Below are 12,861 nucleotides of genomic sequence, written 5' to 3' on the forward strand. Positions count from 1 at the left end.
TGGGTACCAGGAGCCTGCTGATCCCAGCACCCGTGAGAAGCATCAGACTCTTCTCCAATTGTCAGCCCCAGCTAACCACAGAGGTATCCAAGCAAAGAATCAGAGCTTCGCCCAGTGAGAGTCCCAATGAGAGAGGGCCTCCACAGACGTTACGAAAGCTGACCAGCAAGATCTGAGTAGTCCAGCAGCCCCTCAGAGACCAGCAAGGTTTTCAGGGCAGGAGCCTTCTGGAGTCCAAGCACCCTGTGCCAGAGTGTGTCTGGGTTGTCTGACTCTTCACACTTCTGCCCCAAAAACCTTGCCAGCCTCTGAGGTGCTCTTGGACTTCTCAGATCTTGCCGTTCCACCGCAGACCAACACAGCTGCCCTCTGGAACTATGCAAAAGCTGACTGCCTCAGCTACTAACACCTCCAAGGCCAATTATAATGCAAAGTGTACTTGAGGAAAAGAGGAATGGAATGAGCAGAAAAGTTACAAAGAAAGAATCCAATCAGAGCCCAGCAGTCGACAGCTTAGGTCCTCATTTGCTCAAAGTAACTCCTGAAGAGGACTCTTCTTTCTGCATGCCTTCCCTTGTCAAAGGAATTAGGAAGACTTTCCTCCAAATCATTGCATACTTTTTTTTAAAAGCAGCAACATAAAAAGCACATGCTGCTGCGATCCTTGTGGAAAGCCCAAGGCCCAAACCGCCTGCAGCCTGACCGCTGAAACCACAGACCCACTTGCCAGCTTTCGTGTGGAGTTACTCCCTAGTGCCACAAGGAGATGTATGAAGGCCAACAGCCAAGAGCAGCAAGTGGTGCAAGTGCTGAAGGAAGGTGCCCGATGGAGAATTCCCTTTACAGTTTTGCTGGTAAGGAAAAGATGACCAGGAACAAGATTCTCAAAAAGTAAGGTGCAGATAATGAAGGTCACAATGATGCTTCTAGACAAGAGTGATGGGAAATGTGTCTAGAAAGTTCTTTCCCCGCAATCTAGGGGTTCTCCTTTTCTCCATGGACTTATGTAATTAATTAATTAAAAGTTCTCTGCAAGATTTCCCAATAGCCAGGCTCAGGACAGTTCACAGCAAATCATAATCCGAAACAAGATAAAACCAAATTAAATAAACAGTAAAAACACTACAGTTCCCTAAAAGCAAGTAGAGAAATCTTCTGGAGATCCTTGGCTCAAAACAATCCAGCTGTCCTCAACCAGAGGCAGGGCCTTTTCAGCCCCGGTGGAACTCTCTGCCAAATAATCATCTGTGCTCCATGGGACCTAGTTCAGTTCCGCAGGGCTCGTAAGGCCGAGATGTTCCACTAGGCCTACAGTTGCGGACAGCAACTTTTTAAAATTAGCAAGTTTTTAATTACCCTGGGTAAGCACACTGACCCCATCTGAAATTCTTACTGAAACAGTTCTACTGTTTTTAACAATCTTAAATCTGATTATATTTATAAATCTGAATGCTGTTCACCACCCTGAGTCCAAAGTATGTGGGAAGGTGGTCTAAAAATTGAATAAAAACTAATAAAGAAGCCACTAATATAGAAGCCATATTGGATCAGGCCAATGGCCCACACAGTCCAACACTTGGTGTCACAGAGTGGCCAAAACCTAAGTGCCATCAGGAAGTCCACCAGAACTGGGCCAGAACTCCAGAAGCATCCCTACTGTTGCCCCCCAAGAATCAAGAAGAGAGAGCATCACTGCCCCAGACATGTTCCACCCATAGCTTGTGGCTAATAACCGCTGATCGACTTCTACACCACACTGCTATAGAAGCTGTCTTGAAACTGCCTATGCTTGTAGCTGCTGCCACTTCCTGTAGCAGTGAATTAAATGTGTTAATTACTCTTTGGGTGAACAAGTACTTTCTTTTAACTGTTCTAAGTATACTGCTCATTGATTCCTCTTATAACACATAACTCTGTTCTCTGGATTTCATTCTAATGAATCAAAACTGTCCTTGACATTTCAGGCGCTATGAGAGCCAATTTGGTGTAGTGGTTAAGTGTGCAGACTCTTATCTGGGAGAACCAGGTACGATTCCCCACTCCTTCACTTGCAGCTGCTGGAATGGCCTTAGCTCTCACAGGAGTTGTCCTTGAAAGGGCAGCTTCTGGGAGAGCTCTCTCAGCCCCACTCACCTCACAGGGTGTCTGCTGTGGGGGGAGAAGATATAGGAAATTGTAAGCCACTCTGAAACTCTGATTCAGAGAGAAGGGCAGGGTATAAATCTGCGGTCTTCTTCTATTCATTTCATTTGGCATTCCTCAAAGGAGGAGGATTGGGGGATTGTTATTTTGTCTCTGAGTTTAGCTGAGGATGTTTTAACTATTATTGTAAGCCACCCTAAAACAAGAGGAAAGGTGGGATATATTTTAAAAAATAAAATAAATAAGGTACTCCATTGTTTTCACCACTCATTGCTTTTCTACCACCAGCTTTCATTAACTCAGCAGCTTCAAATACAAACCCTGGTCACGCTACCATGCCTCTAAACAGTCGGTATGGTTTTAAATAATGTACTTTATAACCTTCTTATCGGTTCTACTTTCCTTATGCATTCTTCTATGCGTGCTAATAAAGCAGCCCTTTATCATTTGCTTGGGGGGGGGGGGGGAAATGAAGACTTCCCAAGTGGCTCATTGCCCCCAGGTCATCGTGATCCCCTTACTTTCTGGTCTGGCAAAAAGTACCTGGCAGCTATTACTGGTATCCATGGAGTCAGCTCATCAGAATGATTCCCAATTAACCAGTCAGCATCTGGATACAAATCATTTGGACTAATTTCACATTCCTAAAAGAAAGTGAGACACAATTAAGGATAAAACACATCCAAGATACCAAGATGGAACTGTAACAAGTAAACTAAATTAAAATGTTGATAAAGTTTTCTATTCTTCTAGTCAGCTGATATCTATTATGACCGGTATTATTCATACTTTATTTTTCTAAAATAACAATGGTTAGGAAAGTCAAGCTGTGCATTCTGAGAATTGTCCATAGCCAGATTCAAGGAGAAGGATTTCGGAAGTACAGTTTACTTGCATCACCAGTCGGTATTCATCCTACAGCAGCAGCTTTTGAAAGGTGCCGCGACAGCTAGTGGCAGCTTATTTACAAAGGACGCCACTACAGGTCAGATACAGTGAAGCCAGTCCTAACATGGTCCACTGCCCCTGAACAGGCAGCCGGGGTGGCACGGGCTCTTCAAGGAGAAGATGCGTGGTCTACTGTAGAAGTAATCAGAGTGTATCTCCCCTGTATATTTGAAAGGGGCAAGAGATTCAGTATCTTCTGGTTATAAGACAGTCGTGTCTAAGCAAATCAAGCTTCTTAGACACGAGGCTGCGTTCTTGAAAGACAGCCACAGCACTCTGACAGGAGAAGAGGAGGATGGCCTCCATCTTAGTCATAAAGACAGGCACCTGCTCACAAACCCCTGCAGGAGGAAGCTTGGGACAGCACTGTGCAATCAGCTCACAGCTGCTCAGAGGACAAACTTGATGGTGCCTGTGCTGAGAGATGACCAGGCAGGGAGGCTGCCCAGCGCTTCAAAGTGCACCCTCAAGCAAGCATTTTCCAGCAGGTGCCCCAAGCACTGGCTGCCCACCTAGATTACCGTACAAACCACACAATGAAATGTGGTCTTGCCACAGCTGTAGCATCACAGTCTGAAAAATTATGGGCAGCACCTTATGAAACCAAAGTTACAAGTGAGAGAAGGTTTCAAACTGCAGTAGCCAATGTATTGTTCACTGGGATGTGGAGTCAACCCCCTGCTCCCCCCCACAAAGGACACACATCTTTTAATCAATAAATAGTGATGTCTGGGCCTGCAGCCCAGTTTGTTTTTCAAACTCATTACCACCCTCGAAAGATCCTGCAAAGTGCTTCCCTGGACAGAGGAGGACGCCCAGTCCAAGGACTGCTTCATTCACTGCCCTTCACCATCTTTGTGCCTTCTCTGGCAGAGTTCTTGTAAGAGACAGAGGAATCCATCTAGCTGGGGCAGGTTTCTGCCTCCCCTCCACTGTCTCACTTCTAAACCAGTGTTCCCTCTAAGCTGAGCTAGCGCACAGTTTTTTAGTCTCCGGCCTCCACATTTTTGTCCTAGCTCAGGAAAAATGGCCGCAAACTACTTTATGCAGTAGCTCACAGCTTCAATGCCAGTAGCTCACGAAGTAAAATTTTTGCTCACCAGGCTCCACAGTTTAGAGGGAAAATTGCTCTAAACTTTGTCTATCAAATGATCGGTCCACACCCTCTACCCTTCAACCAGGCCTCCAGCCTTGGAAAGCTGCCATCTCATTACACAACTTGATACAATAAGGAAGCACATATACCTTCCGTGGACCAAACAAAAAACATGACTTCCATGCATATGTATTACTTTTCATCAAACGTACTGATGCTATTGCAATTAATAAAATATGAATTCAGTAACACTTTAAAAATGAATTCATAGTAGCTTTCCATCACAATATATTTTCTTAAACAAGACATCCTAATCAAGAGAGCCAGTTTGGTGTAGTGGTTAAGTGTGCGGACTCTTATCTGGGAGAACCGGGTTTGATTCCCCACTCCTCCACTTGCACCTGCTGAGATGGCCCTGGGTCAGCCAGAGCTCTGGCAGAGGTTGTCCTTGAAAGGGCAGCTGCTGTGAGAGCCCTCTCAGCCCCACCCACCTCACAGGGTGTCTGTTGTGGGGGAGGAAGGGAAAGGAGATAGTGAGCCACTCTGAGACTCTTCAGAGTGGAGGGCGGGATATAAATCCAATATCATCATCCTAGTCATAACTATCACGTGGAGGTCCACAAAAATTGACATCAAAAAGTATGCAAAAAGGTTGGGGACCACTGTTTCAAGTAGGTAACTGAGTTCTATATTGGACAGCAAACTGATCAGAAAAATATTTTTTAAAGAACACCATAACTAAATAATGGTCTGGAGCAGGCTCAGTTTGGTGAAAGTCAGTCTGGTGTAGTGGTTAAGAGTGTGGACTCTAATGTGGAAGGACCAAGTCTGATTCCCCATTCCTCCACGTGCAGCTGCCTGGTGACTGTGGGTCAGTCACAAGTTCTCTCATTGCTGTTCCTCTCAAGAGCAGTTTGTGAGACCTCTCTCAGCCCCACCCACCTCACAGGATGTCTGTTGTGGGGAAGGGAAAGGAGATTGTAAACCGCTCTGAGACTCCAAGTGAAGGGCGGGGTGTAAATCCAATCTCTTCTTCTTCAATTACTTCTTTACAAGGTTATGAGTATTCAAGTGCCAATTTAGCAAACAGGTCACAATTAGCCTTTCCATATGCAGTTTACACAAATGCCTCAGTTGCCTACGTTTGCTTTCTGTGTACTCCAAAGGTAGTTAAGTGTCTTGTACTTCCTTAACTCAGCTTTTCACTAAATAAAAACAGGAGAAGGTCACAGGGGAGTGACCCTTTGTCAGGCCAGAAATTCATGTCCACAGCAGGACTCTGGGGGGAGCCCACAAAAACTCAATTCAGGGTGATGCAACTAAACTGCAAGTTCATTGTCTCTTTCATATCCTGTCACTTCTACACAGTCATAATTCGTTCAAAGAACTTATTTTAACAACTTTAAAGGCTCTCGGTCTTAAAGCTAGGCCCAAATGTCTCTTCCTCTGCTGTCCAGCCCACCAGCTACATTCATCTCTCAAGTCCTGCTCTCTGTGTTTCCACTTTCAAAGGCAGCAAGCAGAAACAGGGCCTTTGCTGTGTTGGCACCATGACTTTGGAACACCATGGTCAGGTCTGGGAACTATCTTCAATCATAACAACTCTCCATGTTTCAGGATAAGCATGGGGTGCTTAACTTTTGGCTCCTTCTAGACAAAGAAAGCATACAAAAATAATAATGGCAAGGGATCTTGACAACCATCCCCTTGAGACTCACCCAACAGCTGCTTGACTGTCTTTTAGGTGCCAAGGTTTTTTTACCCCTTGCTTTTAACTAGGGGTATAGATCATAACCTTCTTAATGGTTTGCTGTGTTTTATGGATCGTTTTTATGCCATTTATGCTGAAAGGCTTGGGGTTTTGTGATTTTTAATTGTAAGCCACCTTGAGCAGGACCCTGATAAAATGCAAGAACCCATCCAATATTAACAACAATGTTGATTCATAGAGAATGAAAGCTGCTTAAGATGGGCTGGACCTAAACTGCAGACACCTACTCTCCCCTTGGCACAAGCACTCAAGGGCTGGGCTGGCTCCTTCTCAGTGTTTGGGCAGTGCTGAAAACATTTGCAACTTCATATTGCCCTGTATAACACACCACACGGCATTCTGATTTACTTTGTATACAATAACAGTAGTTTTGTTGTCACAGGGGTTAATTTCAGGGAATGCGTTTGCAGAAAACAAAGCAACCCAACCACCCAGGTTTGAGCAATAAAAAGTTGGAAAACAGCGTACAGAACATTTTTTAAAAGCAGTACCTCCAAGTGTGTTTGAGGCCCATACATGCTCCATATTTTTCTTCTTCTGACATCAATTCCTTTGCCAGGATGCTGAAAGATTTCATGTAGCATTATTTGTTAAATAATATTCATCATCCCTTACAATTCAAGAACACTTCTCTTACCCGAAATAACACAGACAACAGGCAGAATTCCACCCGGCTCCCTGAAATCCAGTCCTCTCCTTGAAAAGCTGGGGAGGGTGGCCAACACTTGCTCCTGAAAGGAGGAGCCATGGGCAGGGCTCAGGTCTTTTACCTTCAGGTCCTTAACTCTCATTCCAAGGGGCAGGCTGGATTTCTTTAATTGATAAGGTACTTATTTAAAGAAGCTTTGACCATTGTTAACTGGAGATAGGGCTAAGGAGCATGTAAGGATGTCCTATACCCAAAGCGTATTGCTTCCTTCCTCCCCACCCACCAAGGTGAACGACACCCACTCACTAATAGAGCAGAATATAGATCCAGAGTCCTGGGTGGGATGAAGACGAAGCCTGGCCCAGGCCAACCTCCCACTTCTTGGACACAGCAGATTGTCCACCCCCACCCACTTCCCAAGTCCTACCAACTGCCTACAGTGAAATTTGCCCTACAGAATATTCTAATGTGAGCCAGAGAATAAAGCCAGGCTCAGGGTCTGTTACAGGGCAAAGGGTCTTTTATGTAATACTGTGCATGCTCCAGTGCTGAGCCCTGATAGCCAAAAGAGGTTTTAGAGTTAAGCACTGGCTCAGATGGGAGAAGAAAACCCGTCATCACTACAGGCATGGGCAGGAAATTTCTCCAGCCAGGACCTGGAAGGAGGAGGAAATGGCCCATGCAGAGCCAGCAATCCCGTAATATCCCACTTCATGCCACACAAAAGTCAGAGACAGGGGAAAAGCTGCTCCAAGCAAGTTACCCCTTCACTGCTTAAGATGTGGACCAGAAGACCATTTCCACAACCAAGGTCCACAAAAGACTGTTTTCTGGGCAGGCCTTTTGAAGCTCTCTCATCTTCCCAAAGAATCTAGGAATAAACAAAACTCAGGTTTTAAAGACAGGAAAAACAAAGAGCGTGTGCTCTTTCAATCACTATCAAGTTAACACACAGAAAGTAACGAGCTGTTATTACATTGGCATGATCACAGTAAATGGCCATATCTCACTTTTTGACAATAAAGATGCAAATTAAGGTCTTATGGAGTAAAATCAATTAAATTTTAAAAATTCTCTTAGCATTCCTGAGGTCAGATGGACTTCTGATCTAGGCGTGCCTCTTGTATTCTTATACTGCTCACCACGTCAAGAAGTACAGCGCATACATCAAAACTTCTTAATAGTGCGATTTATATCTAACACCACACTAAGCTAGTTTATAAATTTATCTCCACGTATGCTACAAACATTTATAAGCCCTGTGCCACACAGTAATTTTTACTGCATCTACATTTGAGATGGATTTTAATGAGGAGTATTCTGTTAAAACTGTTGCTTAAAAGCCACCTACCAACATATATGCAGCTATAGCAACATCTTCATATACGAACTTTTGAGGATCTGTCACTTCAGGCCACACCTGTAGATAAAACAAGGCATAGAGACCTGGAATTATCAGTATTACACCTTCCCAAGATTCTCTATACGTATTGCATATGCAGTCATTCCTCCACAGAGACCATTTATTTTTAGTCACTGGATCTCAAACTGCAGCCGCTGCTCTAGGTAGGGATGAGATAACAACCTCATTTCCCAGCATTCCTTTCCAGGCACAGGAGGGGCACCTTGTGGATCTAAAGATTCCCGCTCCCTTCTTTTTGATTTACAGAGACAAATTAGATCATGCACACAACAACTCCTTGTATCAAGCTTTGCTGGACTACATTTAACCTCCACAGGGGTCTCCACAGCAGAACCATCCATTGAGCAAGGTGCTGGAATTTCCATACAGGAAATAGTGGATGGGCATAAGTCAACCCCTCCCCCCATGTCTCTCTCTGCTCCTTATCCAGAAAAAATGAGGATGTGTTTTCCACATGTTTATTTGAATACATGACCCCCTCCCAGAAAAATTAAAATCTACTGGATATACCTCTAGAAGATTAATATAGAATACTGAACTTCAACACCAAGTAAATCCTGTTGCAAATCACCATATTAGGAATAAAAAAATTGTGCTGTGAAACTATTTTGTTAATTTATTAATTCCAAACACTGGTTCATTTCAATGCTCCTCCATCTGTTCTTTTAGAAGGGGGATACCATGGCATACCATTCCATGAATGTATGTGCTCCTGTACATACAGGGAAACTGAAATGGCTGGGCATGTTCTGTTGCATGACCACTTCCACGACACTCTCAGATATGCATTTACCATTCCTGGTATGCCTCCCTTCTTCCAGCAGACCCTGACCCTAGAACTAGGGACGGGGCTACTAGATTCTGTGCAGTCAGCAGAGTCTACTGTGACTCAGTGTGCTCTTTCTCACTCTCTCTCTGCACGCGTGTGGGGGGGGGAGGGAGAGAGAGAGGGCTGACCTCTGGCGACCCCTAGTGGAGCTTGGTCATTTTTAGACAGGTGGCTTGATACGCCTGCCTCTGTGTCATGGTATTCCTTTGGAAATCTCCCATTCAAGCGCTTGTCAAGGTCAGCCCTGCTTAGCTTCCAAGAGCTTATAATCTGCACCCCAGCGGCTGATAGCTCTGTTGATAGTACACTTTGTTCCTAGTAACACAAATTTCATTCCTCATTCAATGCTCTCTGTTCTTGTATTTCTGTTAAGACTCAGCAGAATTCATTCAGGGTCTCCCCCCACCCCTGGCTAAATGGTATTCTCTTTCTTAACAGACTCTGCCTTGGCATCAAGTGCAGCCACAGATTATTCAACTTTAGTATCTCTCTCTAATAATTTACTAATTTACTAAGAAATCTCTCAAGCTTCCAAGTGAAAGTATTATATTTGTTGGAGAATCTTCTAATAATGGAATAGGTTTTTCCCTATGCATTGCTTAAATAACCCTTTTTTTTCTTCTTTACAAATTCTGCCCTTACAGCTATCGGTTTCATGCTCTTATTTGAAAAGGAAAAAATTAAATTTACACTGTCCATTTCATCTTATGGAACAATATCTAGATGGTTCCATTAAAAGACAAATACAAAGGACAGTGAAAATTTGGAAGTCCAAACATTCTTATGTTAATGTCCTAAACAAACACAAGGTATGGTGGAAAAGGGTGTATTTTACAAATCTCAGTCGAATTCAAACAAGAGCAAAAAGGAAAGCCAAAGGCAGCAGGCTTCAGAGTTGCCCTCGGTAAAGTGTCTCCTCTGCAGGAAAAAGGCAAGTGCAGGGTGACTGGCCACAGGCAACAAAGGGGTAGGACAGGTGATTCATTTAAGCCACAAGCGCTGACGACAATTATTGGCAGTCAGTCCTCCAGTTCATGGAAGATGACATCCTTTGGCATTGCCCACAGGCCTCTGGGGAAATTAAATACCCAACTCGCTGGTAAGGTATGGTAAGTTATGACACAAGCAGGGGATGCTTCTGCCCTTCCTTTTCCTCCTGCTGGCCAGGAGATCTGGGAGGAGTCACTTTAGCCAGACATCAGAGGCAGAGGCCATATTATTCATTTATTTCGATTTATATCCCGCCCTCCCCGCCAAAGCAGGCTCAGGGCGGCTTACATATTCATGTACGGACATGAAACACAAAATACAATTAAAACATAAAAACAAAAATATTAAAAACATTTGAGGTGCTATTGATCTTTCGGGAGCTCATTCCCCCAGCTCGGAGCTACAACAGAGAAGGCCCGGGCTCTGGTCATGATAAGCCTGGACTCTTTGAGGCCGGAGATTGAGAGCAGGTTTTGTGATCCTGACCAAAGTGCTCTCCGGGGAACATGTGGGAAAGGCGGTCCCAAAGGTATACAGGTCCCTGGCCATATAGGACTTTAAAGGTAAGAACCAGCACCTTGAGAAGAACCTGGTATGCGATGGGCAGCCAGTGCAGCGCTTTCAGCACAGGCTGAATGTGCTCCCGTAAGGGGAGACTCATTAACAGCCTGCTTGAAGCATTCTGCACTAGTTGAAGCTTCTGAGTTTCAGACAAGGGCAGCCCCATGCAGAGGGCATTACAATCTCGAGGTGACCATGGCATGGATCACTGTTGCCAAGTTCTTGCATTTGAGGTAGGGGATCAACTGCCTTATCTGCCAAAGGTGGTAAAAGGCTGAGTTGGCAGTGGCTGAGTTGTCACCTGGGCCGCCATTGTTAAGGAGGAATCCAGGAATACCCCTAGGCTTTTAACCTTTGGCACCAACACAAGTGGTGTTCCATTGAAGGTCGGTAATGAGACTTCCACTCCTGGACTGCCACGACTTAGATATAGGACCTCTGTCTTTGTCGGATTCAATTTCAGTCGACTCAGCCTGAGCCACCCTGCCACAGCTTGTAGTGCCATGGTCAGATCTTCCAGGGAGGAGTCGGACTGGCCACCCATCAACAGATAGCGCTGGGTGTCATCTGCGTACTGATGGCATCCCAGCCCAAACCTCTGGGCAATCTGGGCAAGGGGGCCCCCTATGGCACACCACATACAACTGGGTGCCATCGGGAGAGCTCCTCCCCTATCACCACCCTTTGCCCCCGACCCTGTAGAAAGGAGGAAAGCCACTGTAAGGCCAACCCCTGTATCCCAGTGTTGGCAAGGCAGTAGGTCAGTAACTGATGGTCGACCATGTTAAGAACATAAGAGAAGCCATGCTTGATCAGGCCAACGGCCCATCCAGTCCAACACTCTGTATCACACAGTGGCCAATAATTTATATATATATATACACACACACACACACTGTGGCTAATAGCCACTGATGGACCTCTGCTCCATATTTTTATCTAACCCCCTCTTAAAGCTGGCTATGCCTGTAGCCGCCACCACCTCCTGTGGCAGTGAATTCCACATGTTAATCACCCTTTGGGTGAAGAACTACCTCCTTTTATCCATTCTAACCTGTCTGCTCAGCAATTTCATTGAATGTCCACGAGTTCTTGTATTGTGAGAAAGGGAGAAAAGTACTTCTTTGTTGAATGCAGCCAACAGGTCTAGAAGCATCAGTACTGTCGAACCTCCTCTGTCCAGATACCTCTGAAGGCATCTGTGAGGGCGACCAGAACCATCTCCATCCCATGACCCAGATTGAAAAGGGTTAAGCATGGAAGCATCATCCAGAAAGCTCTGTAGCTGCTACTGCCCTCTCAATAATCTTGCCCAGAAAAGGCAAATTTGATACCAGCCAATAGTTTGCCAATAAGGCTGGGTCCAATGATGGTTTCTTTAAAAGAGGACGGACCACTGCCTCCTTAAGAGGCTGAGGGAAGGTCCCTTCAGATAGAGACCTGTTAACAAGTCTCCCCAGCCTGCTTTTATTAACCAGGATGGACATGGGTCCAGACTACAAGTGGTGGAGCGTACAGTGGCGAGCATTCTGTCAACTTCCTCCAGGCTGTGTGGAGTGAAATAATCCAAAATCTGACTAGAAGATGTACACGGAGCCTCGAGTTCATTTACTGTTTCAGCTGTAGCAGGGAGGTGTCACAGCAGAGCGACAAGACCTTATCTGCGAAAAAACTCGCAAAACCCTCACAGCCAATATCCAATTCCCTGGCATCTGATTTACCCTGCAATACCGTTGTTAAAGACCGAATTGTTCTAGGCGTGAGTTTGCAGATGCAATCGTGGCCGTAAGACAGACTTTCTTATCAGCCTTGACTGCCACCTCATGAACAACCTATAGCACGTTCTTGCCACTTTGTCGCGGTGAAGCTACCAGTTGGCTCTGTACTGTCTGTCCTCCCACTTCCTGCAACCTCTCCAACTGATACGATGTAGAACGGATGTTCAATAACTGCTCTAGGTGGGCAGCCATGTTGATCTGGAGCAATAGAACCAAGTTGGAGTCTTAAAGGTGCCACTGGACTCCAACTTCATTCTACTCCTGAAGTTTATATAAAACAGCATTCAATTTTAAATATAGTTTTCTTTGAATTGCAAATAACTGACAGTAATATTATGAGGTAAGTATTTCTCCTTCTTGGAATAAAGACAAAACAAAACTTCTTACCTAAATAAATAATTCTGCTTACCTTTACAATTTCTTTGTATTTTTCCTTTAAATTTTGGTAAGTGTTGTTATATTTAGCCACAGAAATGAGAGAGAGGGTATTCTTAAATTCACACTTTTTTGTTTCCATGGACCACTTAGCCAGTTTAGTCAGCAGCTCATTTCCCAGCCACGTTGTCTTGGGGTAGAGAATTCCATCTGAAATATAGTTTTCTGGAGATGGTGATAAAACTGAGAGAGACCTTTAAACAACATCAAAAAACATATATCAGAGTAGCTCATGCTAA

General features: G+C 44.7%; 1 protein-coding gene across 2 annotated transcripts in view; it reads right to left on the reverse strand.

Annotated features, from left to right (window-relative positions):
* Window positions 1-12,861, reverse strand: part of TRMT44 (tRNA methyltransferase 44 homolog) — a 31,235-nt gene that overhangs the window by 17,663 nt on the left and 711 nt on the right. The window contains exons 2-6 of one of the 2 annotated variants that reach the window (XM_060246160.1): window positions 12,597-12,772; window positions 7,958-8,026; window positions 7,370-7,477; window positions 6,449-6,520; window positions 2,686-2,786 (exon numbers count right to left, since the gene is read on the reverse strand). In XM_060246160.1, the coding sequence (XP_060102143.1) occupies window positions 2,686-2,786; window positions 6,449-6,520; window positions 7,370-7,477; window positions 7,958-8,026; window positions 12,597-12,772 (526 nt within the window). Of the gene's footprint in view, window positions 1-2,685; window positions 2,787-6,448; window positions 6,521-7,369; window positions 7,478-7,957; window positions 8,027-12,596; window positions 12,817-12,861 lie in introns of both variants that reach the window. The other variant, XM_060246159.1, reaches the window with a different exon arrangement.

This window comes from Heteronotia binoei, chromosome 9 (genome assembly GCF_032191835.1).
Source record: "Heteronotia binoei isolate CCM8104 ecotype False Entrance Well chromosome 9, APGP_CSIRO_Hbin_v1, whole genome shotgun sequence".
NCBI lineage: Eukaryota > Metazoa > Chordata > Lepidosauria > Squamata > Gekkonidae > Heteronotia > Heteronotia binoei.